This window comes from Engystomops pustulosus, chromosome 11, assembly GCF_040894005.1.
Source record: "Engystomops pustulosus chromosome 11, aEngPut4.maternal, whole genome shotgun sequence".
NCBI classification, from domain to species: domain Eukaryota; kingdom Metazoa; phylum Chordata; class Amphibia; order Anura; family Leptodactylidae; genus Engystomops; species Engystomops pustulosus.
This window is the reverse complement of record NC_092421.1, coordinates 30,911,222-30,939,002: the sequence shown is the minus strand read 5'-3', so window position 1 is coordinate 30,939,002 and position 27,781 is coordinate 30,911,222. Positions and strand designations below refer to the sequence as shown.

At 42.7% G+C, this 27,781-nt stretch overlaps 1 protein-coding gene across 1 annotated transcript in view; it reads right to left on the bottom strand.

The window, feature by feature from the left end:
• Nucleotides 1-1,395: 1,395 nt before the first annotated feature.
• The window catches only part of MCU (mitochondrial calcium uniporter), a 66,049-nt gene continuing 39,663 nt past the window's right edge, over nt 1,396-27,781 (bottom strand). Inside the window, exons 2-8 of the mRNA XM_072129454.1 lie at nt 7,884-7,953; nt 7,601-7,771; nt 7,022-7,126; nt 6,645-6,805; nt 6,013-6,216; nt 4,230-4,346; nt 1,396-3,764 (exon numbers count right to left, since the gene is read on the bottom strand). Of these exons, the coding sequence (XP_071985555.1) occupies nt 3,669-3,764; nt 4,230-4,346; nt 6,013-6,216; nt 6,645-6,805; nt 7,022-7,126; nt 7,601-7,771; nt 7,884-7,953 (924 nt within the window). The 3' untranslated portion in view covers nt 1,396-3,668. The remainder of the gene's footprint in view (nt 3,765-4,229; nt 4,347-6,012; nt 6,217-6,644; nt 6,806-7,021; nt 7,127-7,600; nt 7,772-7,883; nt 7,954-27,781) is intronic.

The following is a 27,781-nucleotide window of genomic DNA, read 5'->3' as shown; positions in this document are numbered from 1 at the left end:
CTTTTCATAGAATGAAAGCAAGCAGAATTCTGGAAATCCTTGAGGAATTGACACAGAAAGTAAATTGTACAACTTTTCATCATAAAATCAATAACAATAATTTGCTGAAATGGGAATACCCCTTTAAACGGAACCATTCATCAGAAATTAGCCTAATAAACCACTACCATCATGTGTCAAGTAGATGAACAGCTTCTAGATGATGTTTCTGTTATGACCTTGAGTTTGGTGGAATCACCCAGAAAATGGGAATTATTCTCACCGATAATTCGGTTTCCATTAGTCCACCATGACGGCCCCACTTGGAGGATGACCCCTTGACCTCTGTAGGGACAGGAAGCAGAGAAGTTAAATAACCACCCCCTGCATCTACACTCCAGTGACTACCAAATAACTGCACCGGCAGCGGATGCAACTCATTTTATTGCATGTTTAAATCCGTGAAGAATTTTATACACGGGTGGTAAATATATATGGGCCGTCATGGTGGACTAATGGAAACCGAATTAACGGTGAGAATAATTCCCATTTTCCATTGCGTCCCCCATGACGGCCCCACTTGGAGACACAACAAATTATATTTCAGGGAGGGACAACAGCTTGTAGTACTTTTCTACCAAAAGCTAATTCATTCGTGTTTTGCAGGTCTAACCTATAGTGTTTTACAAATGTCAACTGGCTAGACCATGTAGCTGCCCTACAAATTTCGTTTATGGAAGCGCCCCTTTTTTCAGCCCATGAGGTTGCCATAGCACGTGTATAATGTGCTCTAATTGTTTCAGGTATTGACATATTCTGGGCTGCGTAAGAATTCTTGATAAGTCTTGATCCATCTTGCTAGAGTGGATTTTGAAGCTTTTATCCCTTTCCTGTATAGGATATACTGATTTAGACCTTTCAGGTTGCATATCATCCTGAAAGACCCGTTGTTTTTTTTTATTAAGAATAATGGGGAGTAATGACCTCCTATCTGCGAGACTGGAACAGCAAAGACTTACCGGCTATGGAGAGGGCTCAGCCCGTGAGCCCTCTCCATACAGCGCGACCCGACCGCTGCCGTGAATACACGACGGGCGGGCGCGAACCGGTTAAACATTGAAGTCAAACCCTCCACGCCGGTGAATATAGTCTCCCATGTGATTGACAACCTCGGACTGTCTTCAGGAGTTCTGATCAGGGATGTCCCTGGACGCAGGACCATTAATTACAGTCAAGAGGGCAGTTTAAAAAGTTGATTTGGATGATGCCACCCCACCAGAGCATAACAGAAGCTATCATCTATCTATAAGCTGCTCAGCTGCTTGACAACATACTGCTAGTTGTTTATTAGTCCAATTGCTGATGACAGGATCCCTTTAAAAACCAGAAGAAAAGGAATAAACTTCAGACTTTACTTGAAAAACTGAATAAGTGTTTATTGTTGCAGAATTACATTTTTTATACATATTTCATAAATGATACAGGATTTTACACATCTATATTTTGCTTATTTATAGGACATTCCTCCATGCTCCAAACCTCCCCGCACATTCACACATACCAGACCCTTTAGAGACGATTCCTGCGTTTTTGCTGTTCATATGAACCATCTATACACACAGGATCAGGCTATTTGCTGCTGAAAGGGCCTAAGTTGCAATTCTCTCTCTAGCTCTTCAGCATCAGAAGTGCAAATGGCAAAAGAAAAAGCTTTCATTTTATTTAGTGTTAGAAGAAAAAAAAAAATCTCCTCTTTAGATCACAGTTACCCAGGCAGAAAAAGTATGCTTACACTTTGGCCATCACCGTATTAAGTTGTGTTGCCGTAAAACATCCAAAACTAATAATGGTGAGGTCAAACAACCAGGAGATCTGCATTGTAATGAGGGCCTCTAGATGTAGATGATTGTCGGTCAGATTTATTCCATAGCAGACATTCACGTCCCCCAACAGATGACCAAAATTTAAAAGGGTACGTCAAAAATAGGGATGTAACGCGAAGGCATGAAACGCCTTCAGAAAGCCAAGATCGCACATTGTTGCCAATCTTCCGTACTCTATGTTCTGCATGGATCTACAATCCAAAAAAAAAAAAAAAATTAAACCAAAAACAAGAAAATATGGAAAAATGGATTTATTCCACCTGAGAGGAGAGGTCAGAGGCAGTTACTTAAGACTACAGTTGGCAGCGTCCGCCAGTTATGTTCCGCATGATTTAGGCTGGCGAGGAGTCCATTATAATGTAACTGCCAGTTAAATAATGCATGAAGAGGACATATACATATACTCTCCTCTCTATATCAATAATATGCAAGGCACCAGTCATCTGGCTTCACTTCTTTAGTTCTATAATCCTTTCCCTGAAGTAGGAGCCTTTCACAGTGGGGAGTCCTTAAAAAAATTGTCTCTGCAAAATTGAAGCCCGATACCACCCCATCATTACCCCATGCCAACCCCAACAAGAGACTGCACCATTTTGATATTGAAAGTCTGTGGAAGAGCAGCTTATTCCAAAGGAAAGAAGGCAAGAAAACCCCTGATAACTTTGGAGCAAAAGATAGAGGCGATATCTTAGTTGTTGCCGCTCTCCGATCCTTCAGCGGTAAGTTGATACTGTACACAAAATATAGACAAGGACGGATATCAGAGATTTCATCCGAGAAGATCTTGCGCTTCTATCACCAGGGGATGAACAAGAAGATGCAAATCTTAATTGGTGTTCATTGCATTAGAATAAGGTGGCAACCCCCTTCCTAGTCATGCAACCCGGATTTTCTACCCCCACCGATCCTCCAGTCAAGAGTGCAGAACAGGGGAATAACTCCCTCCCAAAAGTAAAACAAAAAACAAATCATAAAAAAAAGAGACATAAAAATCTACCATGCATTGAGCCCCTGAAGTATATATATATATAGCCAAGGCAGTGGGAGGGAGAAGGATGGGAGAAAAGGATTTATAAAAGTGATTTTAAGAAGAAAAAAAAAAAAAAAAAGAAGTGTGGGGGAAAAAAAGGAAGTCACATGCGTTTTCTTAAAATGCATAGCAGAAAGTTTCATCGTGTTTGGGGCTTTGGATTAAAATTGAACAGCTTGCATCTAAACAGAGAAAGGCATGTCCATGATCTGGAGTTTATCACCAACGCCTTCACTTCATTACAGCAAATGCTTGAAGACAGAAGACTAGCTGTATACTGAGGTTACTACTGGTCCAATGATTCTCTAGATGGCAGAAATGGTGCGCTACGTAACTCATGTGTCTGCGGAACCATTAACCAGCAGACCATGAACCCGGGCACTCTGCCACATTCTAACTCGCCATAAAACTAAGAAAACAGAACAAAAAAATACATATATAAATAAATACATGTGATCATTCAGAGAAAATGTGTGTTCATCATCCATTTCCATTCAGTGACAAGTAAAATAACAGATATGGAGCGAGTAAGAAATGTATCAAGCCGGAGGAGGCGTCAAACAAAGTCAAGGCTTTCAGCTCTCCTTCATTTCACTTCTGCTCTATTGTAAACAGCAGCTTAAAAAAAGTTAAAAAAAAAAAAGGGGGGAAGAAATAAAGTAGAAACACATGATAAGAGGGAGAAATGATCACCCATCCCAATACCACATCCCAGCTACCACCAATAATGCTTTAATTTCAAAGGCAAAAAGATATCCTCAGGTTTTGCTGGGGATTTAGGAGTTCTGCAATGATTGATCTTTGTCATCAATTTGTTGGAGTGGGAGATGCATCTGCAGAGGATCACGCAGTCTTTTAAGGTCCAACTCAACCTAAAGGTAAGGTAAAAATAAAACAGATTTTAGTTTGGATTATTATCCATGCAGAATGCTTTAGACTTGAAATTGTTTAACAAAAAAAAAAAAAAAAAACCCTAAAACTGCTCTTCTGGAGACTGGAATTTAAAAGAAGAGTTTCATGGATCCGTTGTCTATTAAAGGGAACCTGTCAACAAGATTTTTAGCTGGTGACCGGTTCCAGTAGCCTTTGCTACGCCGATTTTAAAAATCATTTCAGCAGTTTATATAAGTTTATTTTACATTATCTTGCTCTCTGCCAACAGCATGTGGTGAGACCAAAGGAGGCGGCAGAAGACTCATGCGCACACAGGCTGCAGCTAAAAATACAGATCAGCTCATCAGAGTGAATGTTTGTCATATCACTCAACAACAATAAGTTTAATCTTTGAAACTTCATAAGAACAAGAGACTGGGAACAGTGATCACAGCAGAGCATACCTGAGCAATATCGTCCTTGAGTCGATTGTATTCTAGATAATTAAAACCTGTTTTTCTGGACGTTTTATGGAAAAAATTTAAGTATTGTCTGTCTGTGGCTTCCGGATAAATATATTCCTGAAAAAAAAAAAAAAAAAACCACATGTATACACTGATATATAGATATACATGTTAATAACACACTATACTAGGCAATGTGGTCAAGATAAGACGTCATAAATCATTAAAAGCTCTGAGATTAAATCACAGATATCAAGTGGTTATTCTTCACTACGGAAAACTAATATGTAGTCCTTAATGGTATAGAAGAGGCCATTTATTATGTGATGACTTTATAACAATGCACAGCAGATGTCCGCAGTTCTGCTCTTGTACCTCCGTCCTGCGCTCTAGTGCTTCAGTATTATCACCAAGACATTGGGTGAATATAAATCACCATCCAGATCTCACAATGACAAGACATTAACACTAGGAAGCAGGCTGCAATGGTTGTGCATGTTATTTCAGGCTTGTATTTTACATAAAGTTGTGTGTGGTTTTCAGATTACAATCCCCCCTCCCTCCCCGCGGGGTTTTAAGTATAATGGAAATCTTGACTTTATTCTACACATTGGAAGCTACCTCTAGCTCAATTTCCAAATATTCTTCTCAAGGATGTCCCCTTAAACCTGGCAGGGCATTTTGGAGACATTGAACCACCCACAGACACTTATAGACCGGTGGTTTAGTGTACCACGTCCTTCTGTGGCTGCGATCAAAAGAAAAAAGAACAAAAACGACCTTATACCTACCTAATGAGGAGTATAATGAGGTGCATCGGACCCATCTCTTGTACTCCCTGCGCCTGCGCAAAACTTCAATGAAGCCAGAACGCTACACCACTGCTTCATTGCACAAGCGTGCAGTCTTCACTGCTGAGGTGCATGGACCAAGGTGAATATAAAGTTTTTTATTTTAATAGCAGCCAAGTAGGGAGTTAATAAAGGGAAATTTGGGGCACTAAACCACTGGTCCATAAGGACCTGTGGGTAGTTTAGTATCCCAAATCACCTTGACAGGTCCCCTTTAAAATGTTGGAGGAAAGGAGGGTCAGACATTCTGAACTTTAACATGTCCAAGCTCGTCTCCCTTGAATGGAGTCTGGCAGTAGCTTATTCCTCTCTACCTATTAAGAATACAAACAATACAGGCTGTGGTAGAATGAGAGACACATTTTTGTGATATCTTTGGAATATACAGCTAACACCTATCAAGAGCTGGTTGCTAAATAATTGTTCATCACCTACACCTACCTAAAGACAGCACCACAACAACCACAAGCATAACCGGAGGCAATTAGTTAAAGTGCTAAAAACTAAAGGCTCTGCTGTCATTGAAGTAAATAGTCACAAAGCCTCTTGCTGATGAGAGATAGGGTTATCCTGAAGATGAGCCATCAATACTAACACTCTAGACCACCCATTTATGGAGCAAAGGAATGCACACAGCAGTGTGAGGACACTCCCCCCCCCCCCACCCCACCCCACCCCACCCAGTGCACCAGGTCCAGCTACAATCCTTATTTCACACTCCTGCTGCTGCTTAAAACACAAACAAAAGTTGTGATTACACAGACCACCAGGGCCAATACCAATCACTGTCTAAAGCTTTTTAGAGTCAAAAAAATGACACATTCCCTTTTGCCACCGGTGAAATAATGTTTCTGAAGTATATGGGCAGGTTTACCGACATAAAACACAATGCTTATTAAACGTTCCAGTATGAAGAAGGAGGACTTCCTTACCTTGCCTGTGAGTAGAAAATAACAATACATTCCAATGATACCGCTATAAGTAATGAAGTAAGTGACAGGCTCCATGATATCCCAGGAGTATTCCCACCACGTCAGACGGGCGAGGATCCCAAATTGTACAGACATATAAGCTAAGCCGCCCCACTGGACAATCCTGGTCATCTTTGCTGCTTTCTGGGCAGTCTGAAGCCGAGCCTGTGTAGAAATTGGTAAAAGCGTTCATTTATCTATAATAAAATTGAATTTTTAACATTAAAGCCCTTCATAATAACCCATCTCCGACCCCCTCACATAGGAAAGGGGAATAAAAAGTCCAAAATCATCATAAGCACAGTTGGTCTCTACCTTTTAAGATTTCTTTCTACTAGGAAAAAAAAAAAGTTTTTTAAATTAAAGCAGAACACCGGCGCCTCGTTCCCGATCGGAGGAGTTTCCATAGAAACGCCAATGCGATCGAGCCGAGGCCCGCCCCGGTGGGCGCGACTTTGTCTGCGTTTGCAAGTGCAGACAAAGCGCTACGTGTGGCACCAGCCTTAGGTCTTGTGCACACAGATGTTTTTATCCGGCTAACACCCGGCTACACTAAACTCCAATGGGCACAACACGGTAGTGTAAGTACGAACCTTTTCGTGAGGTTCCAGCTGACCCTGAAGCTGCTCTAGTCGACTACAGAGCTCCTTCTCTCTGTTGACCTGGAAATCCTTGATATGCATAGAAGTGTGCAACTGCTGCACAAGATGCTTCACGTCATCCATAGTCGTTGCATGTTCATGGCTTAATAGTTCTAGAAATGAGGGGGAACAATGTTACAGGATGCAGTGAAGCAAAAAAAAAAATAAAAAATAAAATTGTAATATATATAATACACACGAAACAATAAAATACATCAGACATCCAAGCTCCTTGCCAAAAGGCAAAAATTTACACGGAGACGTATGCATAAAATACACACTTTATAGGCAAAATAATCTAAATAACAGAAACCAAAATAGCATTCTACCTCGTTTTGGTGTCCGCACATCGTAAATTTTATCATTTATGGACAGTTTGAAGTCATCTAGTAGGAGAACATCAATCCCTGTGGATGAGGCTACACGGGATCCATCTAGAAACGTGAAGAAACCAGAAAACTTATGATTTTTATTTCTGTAACAGCACTATATATAATATAATATATATCAGAGGGTTCATATCCAGGCGACATTAAAACCTCATCACCGTATTACATAAGATGACAAGTGCCCTGCTCACAAGAACTTACAATCTAGGAGAACCTGGGGATGAGCTGCTTGTTATACTGGTGCAGTACAATTTGTGGGCATGTATATGGGTCATAAGTAATTAATATAGAGCTGTCTATGAGTGAGATTCCTCCTCTATTACCCGGAGTAGAGAGCTCCATTAAATACATTTTACCGCATGGCCCTGGAAAATGACAGCTGAGCCCGTGCGGTCCCTGGAGTAAAACTTTCCATGTTTAGTCAGTCCAAAGGGAATCCAAAGAGGAAGCCAAAATAAGATAACTCCAATCACAACCAATCCAGGCTTATTAACCCATACACAATGCATTCTGCCAAACCTGTGGAGTAGATTGCCACTCTGTCAATTCCCCGATCTTCATTCTGGAGCTGGTTCAGAAATACTCCCACTGAGTCTGAAATCGGCTTCAGAGTAAATCGACATTTCTCCTGGCGGGATGGGAGGTTAACGGTTATCACAGGAAACCCGTTTTGGTAAACCACAGTCACATCTAACCAACGGGAGACAAGAAATAGAATGTCACTATTAGTACATATCTGTGTAACGTTAAGTCTGCAAAAAATAAAAAAATAAAAGCGTGAAATGGCAGTACACCTACTTACCATCAGAGGGCGATGCTGTACTGCAAAATGCTACTTGTTGGCTCAACCACGCAGGAAGTCTCTGGTGCACCTGGAAAACAGAAGCACCAACATCATCACTCACTGGGGATCTGCAGATTTTACTCTATTAGGAAAACATTGTAAGTGTATCCATTTGTAAGAAACTGTTGCATTTCTACCAATAACTCTTCAAGAATCAACAACTGCATCTCCTTTTATTATTGCAAAGGAAAACTGGACTGCGAGATCCTTACTTTAAGAAAGAGTAAAAAAAACACTGGCTTGAAAATACTTGGTGTTCCTAAACTCAGTATATTGTAACGTTGACTTCTATTGCTGTGAAATTAGAATTTTGGATTGAAGTAGCTTCGCTATTTATCTTTTATTCCTCCTTGAAATTATGAATAAATTCCTCAGAGATATCTCCATAAATAGTCTACGATAGTTAGCAGTGATTGGAAAGTTCTGATGTGTACTAGGTCCCACACCTCCCCCCTAATAACACAGCAATATCATATTAGTACGGGTCCAACCCCTAGAACAGCGATGGCGAACCTTTTAGAACTCGAGTGCCCAAACTGCAAGCCTACACCCACTTATCTATCGCAAAGTGCCAGCATGGTAATTTAGACCAATAATACCCACAATAACACTATTTAAATGCCAAATAATACTGGCACATGATGAGCATCACTATTACAACAACATAAATGGAATCATGCTTAATATTACCGTCATACAGTAATTGCTTTTAATGCAAGTGATGAACATTGGCGCCATATAGTGATAATTATCCCCGCCATACAGTGAAGACATGGCATCATGTAAAAGGACACCAATGCTACTGCTACACCAGTAGATATGCATTTCTATGCAAGTGTATTAAATCGTCAACTAGCACCCTGTGTCTCTATCTCAATCACAAGAATTTAGGCTTAAGGCCCCTTTCACGCCTGTGAGTGTGATGCGCTGAACTCGCAGCATGTGCTGCCTGGATCTCCCGGCCCGAACGCTGCAAACTGGACCTGAATTCAGCAGGTCAGTGCAGCTCTGATTTGCAGCATTCGGCCTGGGCAATCCAGCGCATGCAAGTTCAGCGCATCACACTCGCAAGTGTGAAAGGGGTCTTAATCTGTCAAAATTTAGAAGGTGAAAGCAGCGCTGTGGGAGAGGGGAACAGGGGCAGGGACTGAATGTGCCAGGAAAAGTGTCTAAATGAGGTCCAAATCCAACCTGATTAAATAAAAACAAACTAGCAGGCACTGAGGGGGATGGGGAAACCTATTTAGCAAGATCTCCTCACTGGGGCAAAGTGCATACCTCCCAACTTTTGTGGAGGAGAAAGAGGGACAAAATGGCGGCGCGCGAAGCGCGCCGCGGCGATTTTTTTACCCACAGAAGCCACACCCTAGCCACGCCCCCTAACCACACCCCCTGGCCACGCCACTGCTCATACCTTCAACGCATCCACTGGCACCAATGTATATTTATGTATATAATTGGGGGGCATATTCCACTCCCCCTAGACAACGAGCATGCCCTCCTAGACAACGAGCATGTCCTCCCCTAGACAACGAGCATGCCCCCCCCAGACAACGAGCATGTCCTCCCCTAGACAACGAGCATGTCCCCCCCTAGACAACAGGCATGTCCCCCCCAGACAACGGGCATGTCCGCCCCCAGACAACGAGCATGCCCCCCCCTAGACAACGAGCATGTCCCCCCCAGACAACGAGCATGTCCCCCCCAGACAACGGGCATGTCCGCCCCCAGACAACGAGCATGCCCCCCCCTAGACAACGAGCATGTCCCCCCCAGACAACGAGCATGCCCCCCCTAGACAACAAGCATGCCCCCCCTAGACAACGAGCATGTCCCCTAGACAACGAGCATGCCCCCCCCTAGACAACGAGCATGTACCCCCCCCTAGACAACGAGCATGTACCCCCACCTAGACAACGAGAATGTACCCCCACCTAGACAACGACCATGTCCCCCCCTAGACAACGAGCATGTCCCCCCCCCCCTAGACAACGAGCATGTCCCCCCCCCCCTAGACAACGAGCCTGTCCCCCACCTAGACAACGAGCCTGTCCCCCCCTGTGGCTGCGTGCCCTTTTTTGTGTGTTTGTGTTATTTTTGTCTTCCAGGACCGTGCCTGCTGTGGACTGCTTCCGATTCGAAGGATTACATCGATGACCGACAGTTCTAACAAATAAAATGGTCAACGAGGGTGTGTCTGCGTTTTTTGTTCAATAAAATTTTCTGAAAACGGTGTGATTATTTATTTTTTTGCGACACTCTTCATAGTTTGCCGTAGTAGTGGTGCCGGCTAGGTGACGGTGCTCATTACTAAGGGCTGGCCTTAGTGTTTGCCTTAATTTTTTTGGCAAATTCACACTAACGCCCATACCATTACCCCGGTACCCACCGCCACCAGGGGTGCCGGGAAGAGCCGGGTACAAACCAGTACCTGACCGTCTATAGATGGTCAGGTAGTGGGGCGGCTGCAGGCTGTTATTGTTGCGCTGGAATAGCCCCCTAACAGTGACCTATCCCAGCTCAGTAATGGCAGGCTGCTGCTGCTTTTTTGTATCAGGCTGATTTGAAAAATAGGGGCACCCCATGCCGTTTTTTCTTCAAATTTTTGACAAAAATATGCGTGGGGTCCCCCCTTTAAAGGGGGCTCCCAGGCTGTTTCCCCCATTTTTACAAAAAAATGGGGGGGAAAAACGGCATGGGGTGCCCCCTATTGTTCAAATCAGCCAGATACAAAAAAGCAGCAGCAGCCTGCTATTACTGAGCTGGGATAGGCCACTGTTAGGGGGCTATCCCAGCGCAACAATAACAGCCTGCAGCCGCCCCAACACCTGACCATCTATAGACGGTCAGGTACTGGTTTGTACCCAGCTCTTCCCGGCACCCCTGGTGGCGGTGGGTACCGGGGTAATGGTATGGGCGTTAGTGTAAATTTGCCAAAAAAATTAAGGCAAACACTAAGGCCAGCCCTTAGTAATGAGCACCGTCACCTAGCCGGCACCACTACTACGGCAAACTATGAAGAGTGTCGCAAAAAAATAAATAATCACACCGTTTTCAGAAAATTTTATTGAACAAAAGACGCAGACACACCCTCGTTGACCATTTTATTTGTTAGAAATGTCGGTCATAGACGTAATCCTTCGAATCCGAAGCAGTCCACAGCAGGCACGGTCCTGGAAGACAAAAATAACACAAACACACAAAAAAGGGCACGCAGCCACAGGGGAGGACATGCTCGTTGTCTAGGGGTCAGGGGTAGACATGCTCGTTGTCTAGGGGGGGGGGGAAATGCTAGTTGTCTAGGGGGGGGACATGCTCGTTGTCTAGGAGTCGGGGGGAGACATGCTCGTTGTCTAGGGGGGGGAATGCTCGTTGTCTGGGGGGGGGGACATGCTCGTTGTCTAGGGGGGGGGGCATGCTCGTTGTCTTGGGGGGGGACATGCTCGTTGTCTAGGGGTCAGGGGGAGACATGCTCGTTGTCTAGCAGGGGGAAATGCTCGTTGTCTAGGGGGGGAAATCCTCGTTGTCTAGGGGGGGGACATGCTCGTTGTCGCAGTAAAGGGGAGGGGTCCTATGGAGCGCAGTAAAGGGGAGGGGTCCTATGGAGCGCAGTAAAGGGGAGGGGTCCTATGGAGCGCAGTAAAGGGGAGGGGTCCTATGGAGCGCAGTAAAGGGGAGGGGTCCTATGGAGCGCAGTAAAGGGGAGGGGTCCTATGGAGCGCAGTAAAGGGGAGGGGTCCTATGGAGCGCAGTAAAGGGGAGGGGTCCTATGGAGCGCAGTAAAGGGGAGGGGTCCTATGGAGCGCAGTAAAGGGGAGGAGTCCTATTGAGCGCGCAGTGAAAGCCATAAAAACCACATTTGATATTTTCCTTCCCGCTTCCCAGTACAGGGCCTGGAATATTTAATACTGTCACTAGGAAGTATAATTTGTTACGCAGAAACAGGCCGCACACAGCTCTGTACGTGGAAAAATAAAAAAGTTATTGATTTTTGAAAGTGGGGAGTGAAATATGGAAACGCAAAAATTGTTCCGTCAGAGTAATGGAGCAGGCGGCCGTGTATGACCATTCTGCTCCATTACCGTCATAGAGCGATGACATGGACCTTATGTGGACCCCAACAGACCCCTTGTTTTCATGATCTATGGGGGTCACATCACTGAAACCCCCACACATCAGCAGGTTAAGCCCTGTCCTATGGATAGGGCCTAACTTGTATTTGTGGGAAAACCCCTTTAACCCCTTAACGCTCTGCGCCGTAGCTCTACGACGCAGAGAGTATAAGGAGTGTATGAAGAGGGCTCACGGGCTGAGTCTTCTTCATACAAGGTGGGGGGTTTTGCATGTTGCAGAAAACCCCCACCGCTAATAACCGCAGTCGGTCATTGTCGCCGGCAAAGTCTTTTTTACGATCGCTGTGCCCCCGAACGTCATCGGGGGCGGCGATCGTTTGCCGTGGTAGCCTCGGGTCTTCTTTTGACACGAGGCTACATGGCTTCTGCAGGTTCGTTACAATGAGCCAGAAGTATTGCAGTATATGGTAGGAGCGATCTGACCATCTAGGGTTAATGTACCGTAGATGGTCTAAGAAATAGTGGAAAAAAAAGAAAAAACAGGTTTTAAAAATAAAAAAAATTTATAAAATATTAAAAATTCTAATCACCTCCCTTTCCCTAGAACGGATATAAAACATAATAAACAGTAAAGATCACAGACATATTAGGTATCGCCGCGTCCCAAAATGCCCGATCTATCAAAATATAAAAACGGTTACGGGCGGCGGTGACCTCCGAGGCGGGAAATGGCGCCCAAATGTCCGAAATGCGACTTTTACACCTTTTTACATCACATAAAAAATGAAATTAAAAATGATCAAAATGTCGCACAGACCTCAAAATGGTAGCAATGAAAACGTCGCCTCATTTCGCCAAAAATGACCCCACCCCCAGCTCCGTGCACCGAAATATGAAAAAGTTATTAGCGTCAGAAGATGGCAAAAATTTTTTTTTTTTTTTTGCACACATGCGTTTAATTTTTGAAAATGTATTAAAACACAATAAAACCTATAAATCCGGTATCACCGCGATCGCACCAAACCAAAGAATAAAGCTGAGGTGTTATTTTGAGTGCACAGTCAAAGTCGAAAAAACTGAGCCCACAAGAACGTGACATGTGCGGTTTTTTAAAAAATTTTTTCCACATTTGGAATTTTTTGCAGCTTCGCAGTACACGGCATGTTAAAATAAATAACATTACGGGAAAGTAAAATTTGTTACGCACAAAATAAGCCCTCACACAGGTCTGTACACGGAAAAATGAAAAAGTTATGGATTTTTGAAGTTGGAGAGCGAGAAATGAGAGAAAAACCCTGCGTCCTTAAGGGGTTAAGGGATTAAGTATATGGTACAATAAAAGCAGAATAGAAGGGCACTGGGGGGGGATTAGGGATGGGGGCAGGGGGTCTATGGGGGAAAGTGTTTAACCCTTTAGCTGCTGCCTGCAGTCACTGTAGAGTACCTGTTATCACACTGCAGCAGCTGCACACACTCGGCTCTGCTTCATCAGACGAACTTCAGTGAGGACCAGGAGGAGGTGGGGGCAGGGAGCCATTGATGTAGCAGTGCTGGAGAGTTCCTGCCTGCACGGAGGATGATCCCCTGGGGCTGCTGTGCAGCGGCAGTGCAGAGAACATGACACTCTGCACTGCTCCATCCATCCATCCATCCATGTGCCTGCAAGTGGCAGCCTGAGGACAGGGAGGGCTCTGCCTCCCAGGGGAGGGGATGGGGGAGGTGCCGGCTCTGCAGCAGACAGCCCGGGAGCTGGAGAGGAGGAGGACGCTGTACCCCGCCCCCTGGCTTCTCTGTATCCTGAGCAGGACGGGGGCGGGACACGGGGGCGGGACTCGGGGGGGGCGGGACTCGGGGGCGGGACAAAACGGAAAAATCCGTGAAACCGCAAAAAAACCGGGACTTTCACTTAACGGTCCGTGCAGGCGGGACAAGGGTTAAAAAACGGGACTGTCCCGCCCAAAACGGGACGGTTGGGAGGTATGAAAGTGGGTGTTGTGGGGTGGAGGGCACAAAACACTGAAATCAATTATTTAACACTTAAGCTGCTGCCTGCTTACACAGACAGCAGACAATGGAGTACCTGGCTTCCCCTGCCTGTAGTGAGGGACTTCCTTATCTTATCTTCGTTGCTGCTCTGCACTCCTGGCTGCCGGCTTCTGTCTTCCCGGGCTCAGGTTCAGTGAGGAGGAGGAGGGGGAGGGAGCAAAGAGGGAGCCAGTGACCCTCTGCTGCTCCACAAGTGATGGCAGAACAGGTCAGCTGCAGGCAGCCTGCACTGGGAAGCTTACAGCCCGTCAGCTGAGGTGTGTGTAGCAGAGCAGAGAGTGTGTTACTCTCTGCTCTGCCTCTCCGATGCACAGAGAATCACTGGAGCTCCGGCACGCAGCAGCAGCTTGTGGTGTGGCCGGAGCTCCATTAATGAAGCACACACAGTGGAGGACCATGGCATGCGTGCCAGCAGAGAGGGCTCTGCGTGCCCTGTCTGGCACGCGTGCCATAGGTTCGCCACCACTGCCCTAGAAGAAGGAAAGAAAAAAAAAAAAAAGAAAAAAAAAAATTCCGATGTAGTGTCAAGAGTTGGAACCTTTCCTTATCTAAAGTTTGCTTTCCACTCCTTAGCTGAAGCCCAACAAGAACATTTCACATCACCTTTGGACTTGTTACAACACGGCGATGGCTAATAATTACAGGCATAACCTGAGAAATATGTAACAGACGCAATGCGCTTCCCTCGGAGAATATGTTGTTCACATAAAGACAGATGGGCTGGATGATACTGGGGGGGGCGATACAGGACACAATCCGCTTAGGACCATGTGGGCCCATGTCGTATCACCTTCTGCTGTGTTATATACAAATCATCCAAGGTAGAAATAGTGTATCCTAACCCTGAACTCCAGATTCCAGTTGTCTATTAAAATATTGTATATGTCAAAAAATGTACAAATATTGAAGACATTTGAAGGTAAAAGTTCTCCAGATGCATAAAGAACATATTGGCTACTTGAAAACTACCATGTTTATACAGGACACACTGTACTGCTCGCACTGACATCCGGATTCTAACTATTAAGCAAAATAGCAATGCACCAGACTACGGTATGTCAATTTACTGTATGTACGATTTGTTATCTCTTTCCAAGCATGTTTATGGGAAACAATATATATAGACACACGTGGCGGTTTTAGGCCGTTTTTGGGCCGTCTTTAGTTTTCAGGTTCGACCAATTATCTTAATTCAAACTGGTCAAAAACGCATGCGTTTTTTGCCAATCTGAAAACGCTCTACTAAAAACGGCCCAAAAACTGCCTAAAAACGCCACGTGCGTCTTCACCCTAAGGGTGCTTTCACACGTGTAAACGCCTGAGAAGGGGCTTGGCCTGATCACATCTACGCATGCGTTTTAATGGACTGCTTAGGACCCCTAAGGGTGATGTCACACGCAGCGTTTTTAGGCCGCTTTTAGTTAGTGCATTTTCAGATTGTAAAAAACGCATGCGTTAAAAAACGCATCCGTTTTTTTAAAACCGCATACGTTTTTTTTAAAATCGCATGCGTTTTTTAACGAACTAATAACGGCCCAAAAACGGCCTGAAAAAGCCACACCCACCGGGGCGGGCCACGGCCCGATCGCATCGGCATTTCTATGGAAACGCCTGTGATCGGGAACGAGCCGCCGGTGTTTTGCATTAATCTGCGTTTGCAAATGCAGATAAAGCGGTACGTGTGCCATCACCCTTAGATTTCCTGAACACATGCTCTGAAAACTGACAAGCGGATGTGGAAGTGGAGGAATATGATGTGCCTGGAGGCAGGCAGTGCCCTGGCTACTACCACGATGATAAGGGTGCGTTCACATGTACAGTGGAAAAATAAAAAAAAATGTTAAAAAAGGGGAGGATTAGCAGCGCTCAATGATATGTTCTCACCCATTGTAATCCACACCTGAACTTGAGAACGCAGCCTTGATGGTATGACCTGGTTTGTCCAGTGCAAATCAAGGCAAGATATCAGGATTCTAGAGGGACCGCCCATATGACTCTTCACCAGTAATTAACACTGCAACAGCCATTAAATAACGAAATTATATATTTAACACAGCAGTGGCTGTGAATTTTCCATGTCAAGACCCGTCGTAGTGTTTGGTAGAAATGCAGTTTCGTGAAAAAGCAGCTTGTTACATGAAAACTAACACAGCACAGGAGGACAATGAGAATAAAAATTTTACGTCTCACGACTGTGGCGCCTCGCTGAAGCGGATTTTTTTTTTTCCTTTCATTAAAATAAGCCGTTTATACAAAACTAACAAGCAGTTCATGAGCACAGGACTCTCTAAATGATTCCAGCTGCGGGAGATGAACTAAAAGCCGCTTTTTATAGATGCACGGAACGTTCCACAGGAATCCCCAGCACGGACTAAACTGCGGCTCCTTAATAAGGTTTGCTTTATCTTTGGGTTTCCCACCTCTACATCTACTAGGAAAACGGAGCATAAAACAGTACATTGTACTCATAATTATAGTCAACGCTGTGCGCGAGGCAAATGAAATATACGATATATACCAATCACAGGAGGGTTTGTAGAAGGAAAATAAAAGGTCACCATCAAACCATTGTGGCTTCCCATGTTTCAAGAGGACCCGCCATCGTCGTCACCTACCCAACATTTTACTATTGACTATATTCTGCATGCTCTTTACCTTACATCACCCCTTGTCCTGCCTCCCAGAAATGTGCAAGGCTAGAAGGTGATGCCACACGTGGCGTTTTTAGTCTTTTTTTTTTAAAGCGCCTTCATTTTACCGTTTATTATGCGTTTGGCGACCTTGAACCCGTTTGTGAACTGTAAAAAAAACCTGTTAAAACGGATGCGTTTTAAAAAATTATAAATAACAGGATGTGTAACAGAAGGTAAACTTACATACACATGGGTCAGTAGGAACTTATATTGAACAGAATGGCTTCAGTTTTTCATCCATACTTGGCAGCGCAGGGACAGAACCCCAACTGGTAACCCCCACTTGACAATATATACATAGGATCCATTCACATCCTGTCAATCAACTGTAATCTCAAATCGGCACAAAGGATTTTAAAAACTGAGGCAAAGATTCAAATACGAGGATAAAAAAAACTGATGCAACGGACATGAACTGACCCAGTTCTCCAATTAACATTTATCCCGTGGAAAGGAAATAAAATTAAAGTAACGGGCCCGTCTGCTGGGATCCGCCATTATTGGTATTTTTTGCTCCTGTGACTTCTGTTCGGATGTCTGGCATATAGAGGGAGTTTTGTAGACCTCATATTATCACTACTACTAGGTTAGGCCTTGTCCATGTCAAAAGCAGATGCCAATAGACGGTGTGAGAGCTTGTTAAGAGGCTACAAGTATCCATATCTGGGGCTTTTGCTTCCGAATGTAAACCATGCATGGTTGCATTCACTGACAGCAAGCAGGATTCAATAATTTATTGATTCTACTTGTCATTATTTGGGAACAATCTAATTTACCTGTATAGCAGAGATCAGGGAAACCTTCAGACACAACCTGTAGTTGTAAATTTAATAACCAGAGCGCTCGGAGCAACGGACACTTACAGTAAGTGGGATTACAGATCCTCCCTCATTATCATCTAATTAGAGCTTCGGAAACAGCCGACCGTCGTCATTCATAGCTGCTGGGATTTACCGGGGAACTTCCTCAGATCACATGAGGTTACTGCACAAACACACGGCAGATGCCCTGTTGTCCCATAGGGATGAATACAAGTCAAGGTAAATTGATCCGTTCACGGCATCGGACCCATACAATCCTAGGGTAATAGATCACCTACAATATAGCATCAGCTTCACCATAGCTGGACCTACCCATAAGAGTATATACACAGCAGAGCACTGGATATAAGCTGCTATGAGGAACCTCTACATTTCCCCTTCAGTAAATGATCATGGCACGCAGAAGTGGGCTCTGTACTTCCGGATAACAATACCACTATCAGTGCCAACCAGCTTATCTCTGACCAACACATGGACACCGAGGACAGTACAGCCCGTGATATGTGTGTCTTAAGAACAGAAGCAGAGTGTATAATAATCTACAGTGTTGGGCTCTGTTCACATGAGCTTCAGTTAGCAGTCTGTATTGCAGGTTCTGGTAAAAATATTGCATTATTTTGTGTGCTGTAAATGACAGACCCAGGATGTGTAATTAAGTACTTCAGTCATTTCCTTTTCCGTTTCCATCCGTGGAATAATGGAAATTTAAGTGTGAACAAACCCTTAAAACCGATAAGATTGATACAGCATGGAGCTATTCACACACTTCACATGCACGTAAACTGGGAAATGTGCATTACATGGGTTGTCCAGCCACATCAAGCCCGGTGGATAGGGGATAACTAGCTGGACGTCCTAGTAGAAGAATCCCAAGGATTATCTTTACATAGCACCAAAATATTCTGCAGAGCTTTACAAATCAAAGGACAAATGTAAAGGACAAAAACAACAAACACAATAATAACTAGGAAGGGCCCCGTGTACAATCTATGAGAAAACATATGATAGAAGAGTTAAGAATGTTGGACAATGATCCAGTTAAAGCAAGTAACGGCCTATCCTTAACTTGCTGATCGTGTTGGTCTCAGTGAGGAGATCACGGATCTTAGGAACGGGGGTCCATTGCACCCCTGGAGTCTGCATCTGGAGTGTCAATACCAATGCAGCCCCTAAACTTGACACACCTTAAAATATGACTCTTCCATCTCATTTTGACATTCCTGTGGTGGAGAATTTTGCTAGGTAAACCGGTGAGATTTCACATAAAATATGGAATTCTAGAAAGAACATTTCATAACCTACATGGGGGGGGGGGGGGGATTAATTTAATGGGGAAAACATCTGAATACTGGAGTAATTGTGTAAAGGAGACACATTTTAAGCTTCTAAATAAAATAAGCTTTTACCATAAGTTGATCCATTTTTTCTTGGCTCTATAAGTGGGTAACTCCTCACACATCCAAGACAGTGAAGGACGCGTTTCCCATATTCGTAACACTAATCTAAACTGTTTAATTTATTAGGAAGATAAATGTCAAAAATAAAAATAATCCCTGAGGCCGACTGGGGCAATGAGGTGGCAAAAGGAATGCAAATTGTTCTGCTCTGGGACTGAATCCAAAACCTAGATTTACCTAGAAAAATAAACGTCCCTTGGGCAGACTCCATCCTGCAGTCTACTTATTAACCGGGCTCCCCCCTCATGACTTGTATGTGGCGTATAGACAACATTCGGATGTTACAGAACCTACTGCTATAGGGATATGTTCACATTTGTTTCTAATTCACATCACTGGGCCAATCAAAAAATCTGCTGTACATGAACAGGCCCTTAAAAGGTCTAGGCAAATAATATGGATGGCATGACGGCCACAAGACAATTCCAGATTACACTCCCATGTCAGCAAATCGCTTGCCCGGTCTGTGGCGGCTCCAATAAATTACACGTAGTGCATTTGTAAAGCTGCGCATGTTGTCAGAGTGACACCTAACGTGACAGAAGAACAGATGGCGGAGACCTATTAAAAACTATGTGCAATTTTTCTTTTATCCATGAATGCAGATCGAAGGCAGAAGACAAATGGATGACAGATTTCCAAACATACAATGCAAAAACTAGGAAAAAAAAAAAAAGTAAATCTATGGGATTCTTAACCCAAAGTGATAACTACTCATATGTTCCACATCATTGTTCTTCAATATCCATAGTTAATACAATAAGCTTCAGTCATTTCGGGCATGTGACTATAGCTGCACAGGTGAATGGAAATCTGGTACACAATGAGGTTTCTCCTGGTTACAGAGCCACTTTTCCCCAATGATATTAATGGGTGACATGCTGTATTTTTACTCACTCCGATTCCTTACCTAACGTATAGTCGGCGACCACTTCCCCTATTATCACACAAACTAAATAGAATTGAACAAGAATTACCAATTCTCCAAATATCACTTCTTGGGTCAATTATACTTGACACCAACCATGAATATAGATGACAAAATATGTGATATTTATTATCCACCGCTGTTCCGATAATGATTTTTGTCCCCTTTGAGGGGTATTTCCATATAGATTACCGCATAAACAGAGGGTTATAACCTTCATTGGCAGCTATAAAATAGTAAAAAGGAAGCTACACAAATAATAGGCATAATACGCACAGCGTTTCAAATTTCTTCATTCCTGTGTGTGCATATACCTATATATACATATTTGCTGGTACGTAAGCATATGCATGTGTGTACATATTCAGGTGCATGCCTGTACACGCATGTGAATGTACATTTACTTAACCGGTCCTGTCGCGATCCCGACTGTCCGTCTAAGATTTCGTTTCTCCAACATCGTTCGCACGAGATCCTGCATGTGTTACTGCCCGCTGAGATTTGTGTCGCGTGAAAGCCGGTGCTGATGCCGATCGCGTGCGCCAAAAACCTGTTAAAAGCATCGCAACGTTGATATTGCCAGGAAACCTGACGAAAATGCGGTCCTCGGGCCCTTAGTAAATGAGCCCCTATGTGTTTATGAACATGCATGCTTGTGTGTTCGTATAAGTGTGTGTTTATGTATGTATGCACGTTTATGGATGCATGTCTGTACAGTATATGAATGCACGTTTATGGATGCATGTCTGTACAGTTTACAGTATATGTGTGTATCTATGGACGTTTATGGATGCATGTCTGTACAGTATGTGTGTGTTTGTATATTTATGTGTGGGGGGAAATAAAATAAAAAAAAAAAAAAAAAAAAAAAAGATGCCAAAGTGATGCTACTTGGCCATGATAATATGAACGTTTACCATTTTTCATGGCCGTTTTTTTTTTCAACGTTTGTGTGCAGATAGCCCAAATGTTATTTTTAAATAATTTTTTATATTCGCATATTATATCTCATGGCACCACAGCAATATCTAGTCTCAGGAATGACCTCACAGAAGTCTAATATCTAACCATTGTACAGTCCCTACTACAAGAAACAACTTTCATCAAGATAATTATTAAAAGGGGGCATCAGGGGAAATTATTCAGACTCCATTAAAGATTAAAATGCGATATTACAACTATAAGGTTCCCATCATTTACTAGCATTACCCTGCGGAGAATAGGAAGGGGAGATGAAATTGGATTAGCCATAAAGTAAGCGCTTACTGGCCCTTGCCGCTTGTCACATGATAAATTATGAAAGCGCTGTATCTGGGAGTAGCAGACAGATATAGGTTAATGTCCTCCTAAACAATCTTAACTGGTGTTAGAAGATAGGCGATGTCAGGCCATATCTGCTGGGACACGCACACTCACAACTCTTACATCCAGCCGGGTTACAGCTAAAGGCAAGTTTCAAGATGCAAAAAAATTCAAGTTTTAAGTTCTCATGACCTGCAAAGGTCAAGGAATTATTCCAAGCAACCAGACAAGTTTTACTTCATCTTCTTCTTGTACAAGTCAGTATCACATAAGAATTATGTTGTCTGTTACCTATAGGTAAAACTTAACTCCTTGATGATCTGCCTATTTTGCACCGTCCCGACTATGAAATAAAAACTGAAATTTGGCAAAAAATCTCCAACTTTCAAAATTTTCCACTTTTCCAACAGATTATCCCACCAAAATAACTCTACCAACATTCACCAAAAGTCTGCTTGATGTTGGCATGCTTTCTATAGGCATCCTCTCATTTTTGTAGCACGTTAGGAGGCCTAGAACTTTTGTTGTGTTTTTTCAAATTTTTATGAAAATCGGCAAAACCTACATTTTGAGTGACCTGCTCAAGCCTAAATAATAGTAAATAATAGTAATAACAGTAAATTACCTGCTGTAGAAAACGCACTTCAAAATATGTAAACCAACTTTTAGGAGGTTTGTTAACCCTTTTAGGTATAAGCAAAGTGAATGTGCAATTTTAAAAATGCCATTTGGCTAAATTAATGCATTATTCACAATGAGTAAAATGCACTGCTAAGTGTGATACCCAATTTTTCTTGAGTATGCCAATACCTATATGTGGTGTTGGACACATGGAAGGGCATTAAAGGGAAAGTGCATCATTCACAGCAGATTTGCATTGTCGCTTGGTACAGAATGTAAAAACTTATTAACTAATTTCTTTGGCAATGTGGACATTTCAGGTCTTATTTTTAAGGGATGAAATGCACAAATACTTCATTTTAGAACATTTTAAGCTCATTGATGGGATTAAATTCTTGGTTGATTTTTTGCACCTTTGGAGAGGGCGTACAGCGTACTGTGAAAATAAAACGTTGATGGGTGATCAAGATGATACCCCATTATATATATGCATCTAATTATTTTTTTTAATTGCCCAATTTTACCAAATAAAAACTCATATGGAGAATATCTTTCATTTTAGCATCGTTTTCAGAGGTATACGATAAACTGTAATTTTCGGTCAACAGGGCTGGTTTAGGTTTTTTTTTTGCGTGATGAGCTGTTCTTTTTCAGTTTTATGATACTTAGCAGGTCCAATAATGTTTTTAATATTGGTATGAATGCAGCTATACCAAAATATGTGTGGGAAGCTCCAAAGAATACAGATTCCAGCACGATCACGGAGGACGCTTGCAGTAGTTCAACAGTTTTATTTCATAGGTAAAAAGTCACAAAACATGCAGCATATGGACATAAAAAATGACCTACGCGTTTCGTCTGGTTAAGACTTAATCATGGTCCACGTGGACCATGATTAAGTCTTAACCAGACGAAACGCGTAGGTCATTTTTTATGTCCATATGCTGCATGTTTTGTGACTTTTTACCTATGAAATAAAACTGTTGAACTACTGCAAGCGTCCTCCGTGATCGTGCTGGAATCTGTATTCTTTGGAGCTTTCTATACTCGTGTGGGCTTACACGTCTATCCGTGCACCTTGGAGGCATGCAAGAGAGGAACTACTGGTGAGCTGGCGTTTTTTCTCCTTTTTTCTTTTTGAAAATATGTGTGGGGGGTGCAATTGTGTTTTTTTTTTGTACTTTATAAACTGTATATTTGTAATGGTGGCGTTTTGGGGACTTTTTTTATCAATCAATACATTTTTAGTAAATCTGCTTGCAGATTGCAGTATAAGCCTAGTTTTTCAGCACAAAAAAAAGACCCAAACTCTGCTTATACTCGAGTAAAAAAAAATGAATAAAAAAAAAAAATATATAAAAACACACCTTTCCAGCTTCCCCCGCTGCTGGCTATATACTGGGGGATATGGGCTGGCAGGCTATATACTGGGGGCAGGTGCTGGCTATATACTATGGGGCAGGGTCCAAGCAGGCTATGTACTGGGGAAGCTGTGACCAATGCATTTCCCACCCTCTGCTTATATAGAGTATATCAACAAATCCATAGCAGAGAGAAATTGTTGAGATATAAAAAAAAAAAAAAAAAAAAATTAAAAAAATAAAAATACAGTAGTAATATCAATGTGAAAAAAAAGAATGTATGGTCTATGTTACTTTTTAAAAATCACTTTCACCTTCATGCTACTGAAATGCGTGAAATATATGAATTTCCACACCCTATTCTTCAAGGAAAGACCCACTTAACACACTACATGTGCTTTTGGCTTCTGCAGTTTTGTAGTGAATTATGCGCCAAACCGATTCTGGTGCACAAATTCCGCTGCCCTTCACTGAAGCAATAAAGTGAATGAAACATGGAAAAAGCAAAGTGGCAGAAATTGGTGTGAGTGATGGAGAAAAGAATAGTTATTGGATCACTTTTCTGTTGCGACTCTGTTCACCGATTTCTGTGTGCATTTTTCTCTTTTTACGTGAAAGACGAGACTTTCATGTGGATTTTCCCCAGAAATTTCATCAGAACACACGTGAAAAAGAAATTTAAAACGAAGCATCTAAAACAAATGACCTAAAACAAGATTTTTTTTCTGCACTTCAATCCACTGCATGTTCGGTTCGCCTTACATCTAACTGTGGATTCCAATGCAGAATCCAACCTGTAAATTGGGCAGACATTTCACATTGCGCACGGATAACCTACATAAAGTATATAGAAAAGCATATTCATACACGGTAGCAGGCTGGCTCCAATTCTAAAATCTTCTTTTAGAAGATTTTAGAGATACCCAATTGAGAAGTTCACCCAAAATTCTCCTAGCATCATTGACCAGGACAATATGTGAAGATGGCTTTGATGAGGGAACTCATGTTCTCGTCATTATAACGAGACTTCTTGAAATTTCTTTTCATTAGCCAAGACTATTTCCTTGAAACCAGATCCAGCGCTACGTCTTTTACGCAGCAGATAACCTTGGTTGGGACCACTGCAAGGTTACAGCATTACCACCAATCTTATTTTATCCTCATCATCTATGTGTGGCGATGGCTGGGGAAGGGGGAAGCAAATACTGCAGAACACGACTCCTTCGGCATGCTGAGCACATCAGAAAGAAGAAGAAGAAATAAAAGCCACGATAGCGAGAGAGAAAGAGAGAATTATGAAATGTATCTGAGGATTCCCGGAAAATGACGAAACAAGGATTCCACCGGTGGAGTATCTGTAATAAGGATTAGTCATAGGTCACCGAGGCAGGGAAAGCATCGAATAAACCCAGTAACGATACAACCCAATATCATCCATCACACGCAGGCTACGCGTAGGGATGTCGCATCAGGTAATGTACAGATATAAGTGCAGAGATCATAGTTACTGCCAAACCATAATGCAAACAGCGAGTCAATTCTCCTGCAGCTTAATTCTCCCAGGGACCGGGCACAAAGCAAACATAGTTACTGCCTGCAAATGCCTAGAGAAATATTTAACCATCCGCTGCCAACAAAACTGTGATTGGATACTTCATTAATGGGCAAAATCTGTTCCATGAGTCGACCATTTCATTCTACAGTACATATATTTGATTACACCAGAAAATTACACTGAATAGATTGTCCGAATATCTTCCGTCATTTCAAGGCGTACGTTACATTCATTAACGGGCTGTTGTCATGACCGTGAAAGCAGCTGTCAGACTCCACCACAAGTTGTACATAGACAGGGTTTCCACACATAAAAATAACGCTCAAAAACAAATACAGTGTATAAATTGCCTCTAGTCCGGTTTTCGAAGGGCATTTGCGATATTCTGGATGTGGTATTGATCCGATGCAATGCAATAGTTCTGCAGAGTGTAACCCAGGCCTAAGGGGGATATCTGCAACCCTATCCAAGGGCAGGAGAAGAGAGAGGGAGAGAGACACTGAGCCTTATTATATCACTGTATAGGATTTGGAGCAGAATTTCCCAGTACAAAGAATAAATCCTGACAGTACTACTATCAGAGACAGTCGGTGATTATCCCACCCCCACGCATGGCTATGTGCGTCCTTAGCTTTCAAACACTTACGTGTGAATAAACCAATACAGGAGACAGGCCATTGTGCATACAGTCACAACAAATGGAGATTTGGGAGTTTCCTTAATTAAAGGGTTTTCCACAGTTAGAAAGAAAAGGTATTCCCCAAAAATTAGTTTAAAAATAGCTTTTAAAAAAAGCTTTTTACAAAGCAACCTTCATAGATTTGCAGTGTCAGCTGCTATCTGGTCACATGAGGGAGGGGGAGATACTGTGTGCGTTAGCCGCGGTCTGGCCGCTGGGGCTCGGCACTGTCTGCCGCAGTCTGGGCACAGGAAGTGGGGGAAATAGTGGGCGTTAGCCGCAGTCTTGGCGCTTGGTGTCAGATGCGTTAGCCACAGTCTGGTGGTGGGAGGTTTCGGCAGCTGCAGACGCTGTGTGGTTGGGGGGTTGGTGGCGTCAGCTCTACTCTGGCCAATGCATGATGTAAGATCACTATAACTGTATTATAGTATTATACTATATCACTATAACTGTATTATACTATCCTTCATATGTAAAAACAGAAGATACTGACACATGATTTACTTAAATATATAGCGTCTATCAACATTCTATACATCTATGAGTTATATACTTGCATTACTGAAAATTTCATACTCCTCCCCAGCTAAAAATACTCCTCAAAAATAGTAAGAGGAGTATTATTACTATAACTTATTACTACTAGAAAAATGTTAGTGCGACCTCTAAATCCATGGCTACTTCGCTATAATGACTTTTACAATTCTGCTAATGAGCCAAAAGGGCTCTAGGGTGTGATATATCTCCATGATGCATCTTCACAGGCTAATACACTGTCTGCCCCACACCCTGCTCCCTAAGCACTTCCCGTTCTGTCTGATGTAATCTCACTGCAGCGGAGGAAGTTTAAGCACATAGGAGGTGGGAAGAGCTCCTGCACAGTGTAACAGATTATGAAGATACAGCAAGGAGTGGCTCTGGTAACACCCGGAGGAACTCTTTAGTACAATTTTAAAAGGTCATTTTATTAGGAAGGAGGTCATGGATAACAAGTATAAGATTACGACAGTCAAGGTGCCTGGATCTATAAGTAAGTGCCACTGGTTTATCGTGCTCAATTTTGACTGTAGATTGACTTTAATATCTCTATGTGATGTATTGGTTTTAATACAGTGACAAGTATACATTCATTGCTTCTATTTTGAACCAGAGTGAAGGAGACTCCCCAAGTCAGGACTCCACGGGCGTCCATACGAGCAGATATTTAGGGAGAATGCCAAGTAATTTGGTAATGTTTGTTGCTTACAAGCCTTTAATTTGATTGTATTAAATTATAAAATTAGGATCAAGCTTGCAAAACAGAAAAATGCAAAAATGTAGATCAATAGACAAGACTATAGAGGGATAATGAAACAATTGCTCGCATACAAGAGCGACCATAAAGCATCTGGGCTCTTGGCAAGGTCTTCTCTCCATCATTCAACAGATTACAACAATGGCACACACACACACACAATGACAGAGCTCCAGCTAAACGCAAACAATGAAGAGCACCCAGCCCCCTGGATATTTACAGAAAACTACATTCACATGGCTGTGACCCTTACCCATCCACCATATAAAAAAAAAAATATGAATATTAAAAACTGGATACATGGAAATACTCACCAACACACAAACAACACATAAGCCTCTTTTATCGCTTGAACCTTTTTTTTTTGCCTTTCCACAAAACTGCGGCGCATGTTTTATCCCGCTTGCAGAAACAAACAAGGTTGACACCGTTTTTATAGGGTACAGGAATAAAACGACTCGAGATAAGAAAAGCAGTGACATTTACAGCTGCAAAGCAGTCCATGATAAGAGTCAAAATGCTTTTTATGTTTTACACTCCAAAGTCACAAGCCAATGGATACTGCACGGAGGGTACATCCTCATGTAGGGGTATACGCTGTGGCCTGTACATCCATGACAGAGAATCTTAACAATTATTTATCAATGTGTGCTGCATTAGACCAGTGCATAGTTACACTACACCAGTCTTTTGCTGTACCAGATTTATCACCATGACTTATGCTACCATTAATATCCATCATGATAAACCAGGGACGCTTACTCATAGATCCAGGCACCGTGACTGTGGCCAACTTCATATATTTGTTTTCCATGGCCTCCTTCTTAAATTTACTTTAATTCAATTTAAATCAACTTCAATTTATGCTAATGGCCCCCATGGGCTCTGGTAGGAGTTTCCAGAGCCCCTCAGTGATATCTATTCACTGGTTGTTACAATGAGCAGAACAAGCCTCTCCTCCCTGTGCACTTCCTGCTGCTGCAGGTCTCTAAATGGGGCAAAATCCATAATAAAGGCGGCACCATT